We start from the raw sequence: 13,043 nt of genomic DNA on the forward strand, positions 1-13,043 counted from the left end.
GTATTTAGTACACGTGAAATGACACAAATTACAAAGTAAGGTTCTCACTGCAGCAGATCAGAAAGTAGAACCTAGAAGAGAATTGACATTTACGGGTTTCCCTGATAGCTCAGACGGTAAAGAAGCCGCCTGCAATGCAGCTGACCGGGGTTCAATCCCTGGGTTGGGAAGATTCCCTGGAGGAGGGCATGGCCACTCACTCCAGTGTTCTTGCCTGGAGAATCCCATGGACAGAGGAGCCTGGAGGGCTAGTCCATGGAGTCACAAAGAGTCGGACACAACTGAGCAACTAAGCACAACAAGCATGCACCGTAAGCTAGAGATCACACTCTCACGATATGAGTATATTACCCTACTTGACCTCAAGGCCCTTTGAGATGGGCACTTTTTCCTCTCTTACTGATGATGAATCTGAGGTTCAGAGAGGGTAAGAAATTATCTCAGGTCACCAAGCAAATAAGGAGAGCTGTAATTCAAACACTCTTCTGATTTCAAAGTCCACGGTCATCTCGAGACTTTACGCCAGTATGATTTTCAGAACTGAGTGCTTCAAAAGCTGAAGAGGTTCTGCAAAGTTGAGGAGAAAGAAAGAAGCAAATACCATGCAAAAATGTTCAAAAAGGCAACTAAACTTAGATAATAAAAATACCTCAAATCTACTTGTTTAATATACCTCATAAACAGTTCCAGGTTAGTCTATGATGCTGTGCTCGAGAGGATGGAGCTGGAGATAAAGAGAAATGCATTTGGTGGCCACCGGTATCTACCAGGGCACAGACCCCAGGCACTAGGGGACTCAAAGCCCACACACTCATCTATGTCCTCTGAACCTCTGTTAAAACATCTGAGCTCTTAAAATGAGGGAAAGCTGGAGGAGATCAGCAGTTTCCACCCAGGGATGGGATTACTGTGCTTGTCCTCCAGGGAGGAGAGAAGATGCTGGGACCAGGAGGTGTCTAAGGGCCACTGCTCTGAGAAGATCCCATGTTCTGTAAGAAACTTTGGGGGAACAAGAAGGGACTACTCCCTGGAAACTAAGTCAAGCTCCTTCCTGCCCTAGGAGCCACCCAGGTGGGCCAAGGCCCCAGAAGCTGGTGGACAGCCCTCCTGCCCTCCCTCCATGCTGTCCACGGTCTCCGGAGCCCATTGCCATCACTGCAGGTGAGGCTCCAGGATGGGAAGTGGCTCTCTCTGGGGGAGCACAGGCCAGGTAGCTGAGGCCCTTGTGGCCCCCCGACCTCAGGACCCATCCTGAGAATCCCCAAGTGTGTCGGGCCTGTAAGCACAGCTTCCCCAAACCCCCACTGTGTCCTAAGGTCCCCCAGAGACTTCCTGATCTTCACTTCCCTAGTCCCACCAAGGCAGAAGCGTCTGAGTCTCTGATCTAAATGCCTCTCCACCCGCGATGCCCCCTAAAAGGCTCTGTTTCCAGACCCCACCCTTTTACCTGCATGTAGCTTCATTCTCTCCCATTCCCATTCCCCAATCCCTGGTCACACTGTCCTCACAAGGCCTGGGCTCCAGACTCACAGCTCATTTCCAGGTTCCCCCACCAGCCCAGGCACTGTCTAGTCCATTATCACTGGTAAAGTCCAAATTCTTTACAGCAGAATATAGACCTCTATGCCCAGGCCCTGCCGGCAGCAAACTCAACAACCCATGCCCCCTCTGATGTACTTGCAATGCGTCCTCAGTTCACACCCTTGGCTAAGTCCTAACCAGGTTCCAAGCACCCTCACCAACAGGCACCGCCTCTCTCTGGACACCTGTCGCATAACCATGCATGGTCTCTCCCTCTGATTTATACTTTCACATATCAGTCATGGTTTCCCAAATTGATTACAAGTTCGTTAGGAACGAGCATTGTGCCTTACAGCTCTAAAATCACACTGTGCCATCTACGCTCAGGGCTGCAATCACAGTGGAAGATCAATACGTATTTCTGAACAGTACTCCAAATACTCTGTACGTACAGACATTAATTTATTTTTCCTAGACCCAGGGCACAAACACCAACACTTATAATGGAAAGATGTCTTTGGGAATACTAGAGCTTAAAACCTAAATCTGTCTGCTTATAAATTCTGTAAGATGAAATCCCAGCTGATAAAAAGGGAGACCTCTGCATTCAGTGCTAGGTATCCAAATCTATTAAGAGACTGAACACTTTCTGTGGATTGTTGTTTACTATGATTTTCTGCAGGCTGCAAGTTAAGTTCACACTAACATTCAACAACTGGTTCAGAAGACACGTTGTAAGGAAAATAACAATAAAATAAAATTTAATATTTATTAAAAATACGATTTTTAATTTTTAATTAAATCATCACCAACTCAATGAACATGAGTTTGGGTAAACTCTGGGAGTTGGTGATGGACAGGGAGGCCTGGCGTGCTGCAGTCCATGGGGTTGCAAAGAGTCTGACACGACTGAGCAACTGAACTGAAAATATGATTGATAAAAATTATTTTAAAATAATGATTTCCTAAAAGAGGTGGGAGGCACTACCACAAACACATGAAACATTGCTGGAAACCAAGGCTCAGTGTATTTTTAAATTGGAGAGAGGGGTAGAGAGAACAGCATAGAAAAATAAAGAGAAGGGAAAAACACTTGGGTCCAATATCCACCTCCTCGCTGGCAATGACAACAGAGCTCCTTGCAAGCAGGACCTGGGTTTGGCTTTTTATGCACTCTTAGCTCCAGCACAAGTCCTAGGGCAGGGGGATTCAAGATTTTTTATTTTTTCGAAAAAGTGGATAAATGCACAAGCCACTAAGTGAGAGAGTAAGTTAAGGAACTAATAGAAGGATGGTGACTGCAGCCATGAAATCAAAAAACGATTACTTCTTGGCAGGAAAGCGATAACAAACTTAAACAATATGTTGAAAAGCAGACACATTACTCTGCTGACACAGGTCCGTATAGTCAAGGCTATAGTCTTCCCAGTGGTCACATACGGTTGTGAGAGCTGGACCAGTAAAGAAGGCAGAACGCCAAAGAATTAATGCCTTCAAACTGGTGTTGGAGAAGACTCCTGAAAGTCCCTTGGACCATAAGGAGATCAAACCAGTCAATCTTAAGGGAAATCAACCCTGAATATTCACTGGAAGGACTGATGCTGAAGCTGATGTTCCAATATTTTGGTCACCTGACGCAGACAGACAACTCTTTGGAAAAGTCCCTTATGTTGGGAAAGATTGAGGGCAGAAAGTGAAGAGACTGTCAGAGAATGAGACGTCTGGATGGCATCACTGATGCAATGAACATGAACTTGGGCAAACTCCAGGAGATGGTGAAGGATAGGGTAGCCTGACGTGCGACAGTCCATGGGGTCACGAAGAGTCGGATACGCCTGGGCTACGTACGTTCAGTCGGATATGACTGAACAACAAGAAGTAGAGGGAAAAAAGATTCCGGAGCAGCTTTCAAGAAAACAAAGGACCTGGAGTGAAGAAGCGTTCCCCAAAGTTAATGGGAAACCTCGCGAGAGCAGTGCGTGACGAGGCCGCGTCACCGCGAGGCCGCGTCACCGCGAGGCCGCGTCACCGCGAGGCCGCGTCACCGCGAGGCCGCGTCACCGCGAGGCCGCGCCCCCCTTACCTGAGGCACAGGCACTTTCTGCGGGGTGCTCTGGGGCGAGGGGTGGAGCTGCGCCCAAGGCTGGTGGTGCGGGTGCGGGGGTGAAGACTGGTGGTGCAGGCCCGGGTGGGGCTGCAACGGAGGGCAGCTAGGCAGCTGCTGGAAGGCCGGCTGCGGCCCGGGGTGCTGCTGGCCGGGGAGCAGGCGGTCCTGGACGGCCTGCGGGTCGGCGAGGCTCACACCGGGGCAGCCGTTGGGCCTCAGGTGCGGGGCCGGGGACATGCCCAGGAACGGGCGCGCCGGCGGCAGGCTCCGCGGGCCCAAGCTCCTCGGTCCGAGCCCCAGGGCGCCGCCTGGCGGCTGGTGAGCCGGCTGCTGGTGCGGCATGCTCGGGTAGCCGCCCACGTCCATGGGGGCGCTGCCGGGCCGCACCTGCGGGGGCGGCGTGCCCGCCGCGCTGCTGCTCATCGCTTTCAGGGGTGACATGGGAGGCGGGGAGGCGTACGATCCCTGAGGCTGCGAAGGGTGCATAGTTTGCGCGTTCATTTGGTTCAGTGAGCCGCTGGGGTGGACGGGCTGCTGGTGCAGGAGTCCTGGGGCGCTGCCGGGCGGGAATCCCACCGCGCTGGGGTACCTCGGGACGGACTGGTTCAGGGGAGCGCTATTGGTAAGGCCTAGGTTCTGGTTCATCCCTGTACTGTTAACTAATCCCTGATTTAGGTTGCTGTAAGGATAGCGGGAGTACTGCCCTGAGTTGTTTATAGTGGGTGAGGGGACTGTCTGGCTCCGAGAACTAAAGGTGAGGGTCTGCGGCCTCACGGCCCCTTGCGGAGCGGGGTTGGGGGAGAACCGGGGGCTGTGGGCCACCGAGTCCCCGTGGAGAGCGGTGGGAGGGTGGTGGTGGAAGGGCTGCACCGCGTGGCGCAGGCTCGGGGCCACCCCGGGGCTCTGTGGGGGGCCGTGCGACAGGTGGCCCGGCCCGGGGCCAGCGATGAAAGGGTTTCCCTGACTCAGGCCCTCCTGGCCCGGGGGAAACTGGCCCATCCTCGGCTGCGGCTGGCCATGCTGCGGCATGGAGAAGTCCCCCCGCGCCAGGTAACCGCCTAGCTGCTGCAGGTGTGGGGGGTGGCCCTGCCCGGGGGGCCCCGATGGGGCCGGCTGGGGCTGCGGAGGCGGCGGCGGCGGCTGGTAGGGGGCTCGGATCTGCTCGGGCACCTGCACGGCCCGGGGGCCCCACATGGAGCTGCCGTCCACAAAGGACTGGCCCCCGTGCCTCTCGTTCTGCAGGCCCGGGTAGACGCCCATCTGGCCGCCACCGCCGCCGCCCCCGCCACCTCCGTGGGGGACCTGGGGGACGGGAGGGGTGTGGTACTGCGAGTGAGGAGACGCCAGTCCGTTCCCGGGGGCATTGCTCAGCATTCTGTTGGGCTGGTCCATCAGGTGCATCTTCTGCGGCTCGTACTGGTTATAGTGATCGAAGTGGGTCAGCTTGCTTTGATTCTGGTTGGTGGAGGGATGGTGGAGGGAAGGCTGCAGGGAGGCGAAGCCTTGGTCTATAGGCATCTGCTGACCCATGGGGTTCACGGGGTTTTCAGGGTAACCACATTCGCCCAGGCCTTCGAGGCCCTCATTGAAAATATTCCCGTCCTCGCCAAAAAGACTCATCATTCCTGGATCCGCCATCTTCTCCCAGCACACAGCTGGCTCCTCCAGACCAGAGCGCGGGAGCTCGTCTGTGCTTCACTTCACTGAGGGCTTGTCCTCAGAGCCTATAATCCTGACTAATCTTCTTCATGTCACTCCATATTTCTTTAATTCTCTTGGACCCTGCAGTGTCAGGCAAAGTCTGGATCGAGGTCCTGGAAGGGATCGGGAGGTAGTGGGGAGGAAGGAAGAAAACAAAGAATTAGGGACAAATGATTAAAAAAAAAAAAAAAAACCTGCCAGCATTTTACACGTTTGAATTTGGTCTCCACCAACAATACTAATCTAGCCCCCTCACTGAGCCATATTTTATAAATCTAGTTCACTTTAAGAGAAACTCATTAGCTTCTACCAAAAGCATTGTTATGATCGGTTACTTAGAAAGCAAGCAAAACACTAACCTTAACCTTAAATTAATCCATTCACTACACTTCCTCGCGTTCCATTCTTGGATGGAACAGAACAAAAGAACACAACATGAAGCAGCAGCAGCTGCCACAGCAGGCCAGCAGATGCATGACTATCGCCAAGCAGCCCATCTGCTGCACTAAAGCCCTGGAAATGCTCCGGTTACCAACAGCCCGCCCTTAACCTTATTCCCCTGAGCGGTGTAATCAGATGAGCAGCCGCTGCACCGAGGGCTGTGAAAAGCTCAACTTAGTTAAATTGACTAGAGGATTATACAAATACCAAAATCAGTCATTTCGTACAAATTGGATATTTACGGCCCACATACAACCAACAAGAAAATGGCAACAGGGGTGTCGAAGGAGACAGCGGCGGCAAAAATAATGGAAGGCCCACTTGCAAGTGGTGTGACCACTCATCACTTCCTTAAATCTGATGGCAGGAACAGACGAGGCCAGAGAGAGACCGGAAGGAAGACTTTCATTCTCCAGCATCCCCCACTCACCCCCACCAGAGGAAGACCTATCACAGGTTCATCGTTCACCCACCAGCCCTTGGCTCTAGGAATGGACCACTGTGTGACTGCTTGGACAAACTCTAGTTGGATGGACAGTTTCTAGACAATGCCTGTTCTCCTTGGTAGAGACAGAAAACCTTTACCCAAACCGTTCAAAACTGAAACTTTTAACAGAATAAAGTTCAAAATGTCCCTGCAGCCCTCTCCCTCGCCCTGACCTCTTCTGGGACCAGGCAGGCCAGAGCAGGTGGGGGAACGGGGGAGCAGGCCCACCCATCTGCATCCCAGGTTTACAGCACATGGTGGATACTAAGTAACACTCTGCTTTATGCAAACACTTCCTAAGGATTCTGTATCAGATGAAAATAACCAATTTAAACAATGTTTCCACAATCAAAACAGGAAAGTTTTTTTTTTCAATGCTAATTAAATCAACAGGCCTAATAAAGAACTAATTCACATAGGAAAAATGTCCAAAATCTTAAACATCTTTGGAATTTAACTCATTTTTTTCCCTCTTTCATAAGCACATGAAGCATTGTGTGATACTGCCCAACTTGAAAAAACAGTATCTTGTTGAAGAATTTCAAAAGGGATGTTATAAACAGGCCGGCCATAAATCCTACTGACACCCAACCACATAAGCATGGGAAAGGGGCCGGCTGGAGGGCTGGCCAGCACCTCCAGCACCGTTGAGAACTCACCCCAAGACAGATCGAAATTCAGAGTCCACCGTCCTATTCTAACACACCCCCAACAAGGGGGGGATCTTTGCCTACAGAAAATGTAAACAGCATTCCTGCTTGCTGTCAGAGCTACAGACAGAACACCTGAGAGGGTCTCCGGGTCGGCTGTGCTCAGGCGACAGCTGTCAGCTGAAGCCAAAGGTCTCTTCACTTGGCCGCTAACTGCCGTGAATTTTCTGATCTACTTTCTCCAAAAACAGGGGTCAGACGGGTAGAAATAAGGTGAGCGTGAAAGCCATTTTATTTACAGACACGCTGCTTCACTACACAGCTGCTTTAAAATTCAAACTCAGGAGCAGTCGAAATCTCCAGTGCCAAATGAAACAAATATTTATAAATTGAATTTACTCCTAAAAAGCCTACACAGTCAGTCTTCATTTATTCAAGGCTCATTCTGGCTTTCAAGGAAATAAATACAGGAATGGACTTGATAATAGCTTAAACCAGCCGTGCAGACTAACCACTTACCAAAATAACCTTTCAAATTAGCTTAAGGAAGGTAGCATCTAAGTTGCATGTCCTGGATGGCCTTATTTTATAGGATAATGGCTTCATCCTCCCAGGCCCTCCACGTGTCACAGGAGGGCCATATGGGGTTCTCAGCCAGCCTCTAGGGAAAAAGAGTCCCGAGGAGTGGATGACCTGGGACACCACACTCCGAGCACTGCCGGCCTGGAGAGGCAGCCGGGAGCTGGCATTCACTTTAGAAGGCTAAGGAGAAAGGGAAAGAGAACTTGCCTCCAGGCCAGGGAAGCGACAAAACAGAACACACACTGCGAGTAATCCTAGCCAACACTTGGGTCTCCGGTTCCCTGCGCCTCCCACCCAGGGGCTACCTTCCAGCAGTAGGGAAAACGGCAGTTACGGGGCACAGTGAATGTGCCACCTACCAGAGCTACGGCCCCAGGAAGGTGAAGTCCAGGCAGGGGAGCCCAAACACTAGGCTCCAGTCTGCCGCTGGTAACCACTCGCGCTTGCTGGGGCAGCCACCACCCAGCCTGCCCCTTTCCTGACCTCGAGACTCACTCCGCTGGCGACTATGTGAGGAATCCATCTGGTAGCTGGACTTCATATTTCTGATCTGAGCTAATCTAATTAATTTATTTTGGTCTTTTTTTTTTTTAATTTGATCAAGACCATTTGAATGCCCACTTTTCCCAAGTCACAGCTGCAACACTTAATTTTGTTCCTATCAAAGATATTCATATAAGCTTCCTTTCCGGAGGGCTGGCCCTTGTCTCCATTCACGGTCAAATTTTCTGTGTCTACACCAGCACTGTCCAACGAAGCCACACAGGTGATTTTGAATTTTCTAGTAGTCACATTTAAAAAGTAGCCCCCAAAAGAGTGAAATTAATTTTAATAATTTTTATTTATCCCAACATATGCAAAATATGATCACTTCAACATGTAACTGATATGAATGAGACGGTTTATATTTTCAGTACTGAGTCGTTGAAACCCAATATGTACTTCACACATACAGTATATCTTAATTCCTACTAGAGCCACATTTCAAGTCAGAAAGGTACATGTGGGAGCAATAGCTACCATATAAGATGGCACAGGTATAGATTATTAAAAATAAGAAACAGAAATACAAGTTATCAGTGTTATCAAATAATTCTCATCATTATCACTTTGGAAATAAATTTTCAAGTTGTATTTACATTTGATTTGGCTTTAAGTGAAAATCAAATTAAATCTCAAATCGCGTTTATGTATTCAAAACAGATTTATTGAGTCTCTACTGTGATCCAGGCAACTGATCACAATTGCCAGAGATGTATCAGTGAATAAAAACAAAGTTCCAGGACTTCCTTGGTGGTCCAGTGGCTAAGACTCTGTTCCGTGCTCCCAATGCTGGGGGCTAGGGTTCGATGCCTGGTCAGGGGAACTTAGATACCACATGCCGCAACGAACAGTTTGCCCGCTGCAACTAAAAGATCTTACTCACTGCAACTAAGACCTGAAGCTGTCAAATAATAATAATTTTTTTTTTTTTTAAAGTTTCCTTTTGTCCTCTTGGAGGTTACATTCATCTGTCGTTTAAAAGTTTATTTAAAACTTTTTAAATAAAAATTAAGATTCATGGGTTATGGTAAAAATTTAGGATACCATTTTACAAAATATTTCTTGGTAATTCATGACGACAAGTGCTTTAACTGTCTGATATTATTTACATTTTAGTACAGACACCTATAATGACACAATCACGTCCTTCTGCTCAGCACTCTACTCGCAAGTATTTCTGAGTTCAGAAGGATCTGGAGGCGTGTTTGGGGTAAAGAGAGGCACAAGGAGACAGCCCTGCTGAGGGGGTCGTGGACACCGGACCAGAGGCTCGCTGTGCAGCCAGCGATGAAAATTTAGAGCTGGCCAGTGCTTTGCAGACCTCTAATCCAAGCCCCTCTTCATTTTACAGATGAAGAACACTTCTATGGACTGAGAAGAGTAAACCTCTGATACAAAATATTTTAACGACAAACAGTTCCCAAAGACCAAAGAGAAATGTACAGATGAAATGTCAACTCGCCAGTGAGGGCAAAAGATTAAAGGTCTTAGACGGGGTCCTATTTATTCAGAGATTGGTCACTAAAATAACTGCTAAAACCACTAAACAGAAGAGAGTTTCCTTTCAAGAAAATTTTCACTTATACTCTCTGTTACGTTTAGGAAGCAAGCCCATACTATCACTGTATTGAGGCTATTGGTTAATATTTTGGGGAGTAAGTAGGATGCAAACTAGCAACTCCAAAAAGCAAGTAAACAGCACCCAGAAAAGAGGGGTGGGCAAAAGCAGGGAGTAAGACACACCAGAATGAAAGAAACAAGCTGTCTGAAAATACATATTAATATTTTGAAGGGAATCTCTGACTTTCCAAAGCTTACATAAACAACAATTTACTGCCATGCTCTGGTTCAAGTAGGACGGCGTCTGTGTCGTCAGGTGTTAATTTGGTGTCTCAGTGACCTGGAAAGCCAGACAGGAGAGAGGTGAAGACAGAACACCTTTCATTTCCCCGGACAAAATACTCACTGCAGCTCAACCACTCTGTATCCGGCTGTGGCAGTCAAATGCCATCTGGGTGCCACCCACTTTTTCATAAAAATCCAACCCATGGGGCAAGTGTGAAGTCAGAGGCAGCTGCCCTGTAGAGGCCAGCGACCACCTTAGTGTAATGTGGCTTGATGCGCTTCCTTCTCTCTGCATTTCTCTCCCCCACCTCTCAGGAGCCTGAGGTTTGCGACATAACTTGATTGCTGTTCTCAGGACTCGGGGAAGCATGTGCCAGCATTTCCAAGGGAGTGTGGAGCGGCAGGAAAAAAGGCACCTCCTCACCCTCAGCACAGCCAGGGAGATACCTCAGACCACCAAGGCCACAGATCACACCAGAGCGGGGAAGGACCCCCGGCCAACAGCAGGGATGCACAGAAGAGAAAAGGCTCCAAATGGCTGGGCTGCTCCTCAAAGAGAATCCTTCCAGCTCCATCACCAGGTCTGTGGATGGTGATCCCTGCACCCCGCTATGGGCCCCCAACAACCACCAGGGAAAGCAGGGGCCTGCTCAGGCCGCCACTTAATGTGGGAGGAGGCATTGAGCCCACACACACAGACCCAGAGGGAGCGGCAGGAAGACCTCCAAGTGACCAGCATCAGCTCCCCGCCAGTCAGCTCCAGGTTTGCCTCCAGGCTGGACCAAAGGATACCGTTCCTGGAGCCCCCACCCCCGTGGCGAGACCACATTTTCTCCCTCATTCGTGTGTCCAGGCCATGACTGTGCTGAGCCACGCGGCAGCTACTGGCCACGTGTTGCTATTTAAATGAATAAAAACTAAAGAAAATTCTAAATTCAGCTACTCGGTCGCACAAGCTGCCTTTCAAGTGCTCAACAGGCCGGCGTGGCTGGTGGCCGCAGTGCACACGTGGAACGTTTATATCAGGGCAAAAAATTTTATGGACGGCAATGCTACAGAGTTTTCTTCCTAGAGGTAATGTTCTTAGACGAAGACCATATTAAATAGTAGCAAATCTCTTTGATGAAAAAATATTTTCTACTGCTCAGAGATTAGTATTCTTTCAAAGGTCCATACCTATCCCTTGTGATAAAATTTATAGTATTCTTTCCATATATCATATTCTATGCTAATTAACTCTTTTAACTATACAATTTATCCTTTCTGTAATATATACCAACATATATTTCTATTTCTTAATAACTCAACTACACAAAATTCATACACTTAGGAATAATTAATTTCAAAGCCCTTTTCACTTATAGTTGTGCTTACATAAAGTATTTGCAAGCTTAATTTTAACAACCAAAAATCTAAGCCACTCCCTTTGTGTATTATGTATTGTGTATTATTTCATGAACTATTGGAAGAAAAAGATGCAGAAAGAATGAAAAAGGATGTGAAGTCTATGTTAGTCCAAGAACCACATGAAAAATAAAACCAAAAACAGGAAATAAGAGCTGTGTTTATATCCATTTATATCACTAGGTAGCCTCCAACACCGCTGATAATAGCTGAAGAGACACATTTTTCATTGTGTGGCTCAGCTCCCTCCACCCACCTCTTCCACCCCGCCAGATGATGGAAATCCACCCTCGATCCTTCCCAGCATTCATTCATTTAAAAAATATCTAATGAGGACCTACTTTGCATAAACATTTAATAGACACTGGGTAACAGAGTTGAACGAGCAGACGTGGCCCCTGTTCCAGGTAGCCTGCTGTTCTAATAAAGCCCTGTGGACACCCTGCCCATCCATCCCCATCCAGCCTGGGATGCTCCTCTCAAACACTGGACAGTCTACTGCCTCCTCCGGTTCACGCTGTCTCTGATGTAATCAGGCATGGTGGTTTGGTGAAGGATAAAACCTTAAAGGCTGAGGGTTCTCTGGAGTCGGGTCTCAATACGCTCACATGCCTGACTGAAGGATCTTCACGGCCACGCCATGAGTCCTCTCTCGCCCTGCTTAAAGTCCTCAAAGCAGTTCCCCAGCTCCCGGGATGGAACCCAAAGGCTCCAGCAGATTGCATGGCAGTCTGTGATCAGACCCCATTGGCCTCCCCGTCCTCTGCTCCCCAGTTCCCTTCCCTTCGCCCCTGAAACCTTCACCAGCACCCAGGCCGGGTCCCTCAAAGCACTGCCAGTGCTGTGTTTTACTTTACTGGCCACCTCCTCACACCTGCCTCACCTCCACACCTGCCTCCTCACCCCCCGGCTGTGACCGCCTACCTGCGAAGTGTCCTGCCCTTCAGCCCTCCCTAGAACTCCCACCACACTGGGGCAGGAGCTACAAAAGCACCAAGCACACCTTGCTCTGGTTTCTCTACCTGCCTCTCTCCCTGCAGACTGCAGCCTTGCCATTGAAGCAGGGTGCTGGGACCACCAGCACCCTCTGGGAGCTGGTGAGACATGTGGAATCCTGAGCCCACTCTGACCTCCTGCCCCAGGGTCTGCATGTTATTAAGTGATTCCTGCACTTGTGGAAGTTTGGTAAGTCCGGCTCACAGACCCTGAGTGCCTCTTGAGCTACAGCTGTGATTCTCCTCAATTAACATAAGAAGGAACCACAAACAACAGGTTGTTGTTGTTTAGTCACTAGGTCATGTCTGACTCTCTGGCTACCCCGTGGACTGTAGCCAGGCTCCTCCGTCCATTGGATTCTCCAGGCAAGAATATTGGAGTGGGTTGCCACTTCCTTCTCCAGAGGATCTTCCCGACAGTGCTGATGGAACCTGCATCTCCTGCACTGGCAGGTGGATTCTTTACCACTGAGCCACCTGGGAAGACCTCAACAACAGGTAACAGGTCTCAAAGAATTACCACGCAAGTAAAACAAAGACATGCCATCTTACATTTAAGGGAAGCATGTCCTGGCATTCATGACACACGAAGAAGCAAAACTGACCTCACCCAAAGGACTAGGAACAACCCTTAGTGACAAGTCTTAATCTGTAAGGGTTTACAAACAGTGGACATCCAAAAGTTTAATTTTCAAGATACATCCATCCACCTGCTTGACAATCATTTTTGCAAGACAAAGAAAAAGTGCAGTTAACATTAATATCTA

The 13,043-nt window shown here is 49.0% G+C and overlaps 1 protein-coding gene across 3 annotated transcripts in view; it reads right to left on the reverse strand.

Annotated features, from left to right (window-relative positions):
• Positions 1-13,043, reverse strand: part of CHD7 (chromodomain helicase DNA binding protein 7) — a 190,633-nt gene that overhangs the window by 122,826 nt on the left and 54,764 nt on the right. For all 3 annotated transcript variants that reach the window (XM_025265360.3, XM_025265359.3, XM_025265358.3), the window contains exon 2: positions 3,605-5,442. In XM_025265360.3, the coding sequence (XP_025121145.3) occupies positions 3,605-5,266 (1,662 nt within the window). In that variant the 5' untranslated portion in view covers positions 5,267-5,442. The remainder of the gene's footprint in view (positions 1-3,604; positions 5,443-13,043) is intronic.

This window comes from Bubalus bubalis, chromosome 15, assembly GCF_019923935.1.
Source record: "Bubalus bubalis isolate 160015118507 breed Murrah chromosome 15, NDDB_SH_1, whole genome shotgun sequence".
NCBI lineage: Eukaryota > Metazoa > Chordata > Mammalia > Artiodactyla > Bovidae > Bubalus > Bubalus bubalis.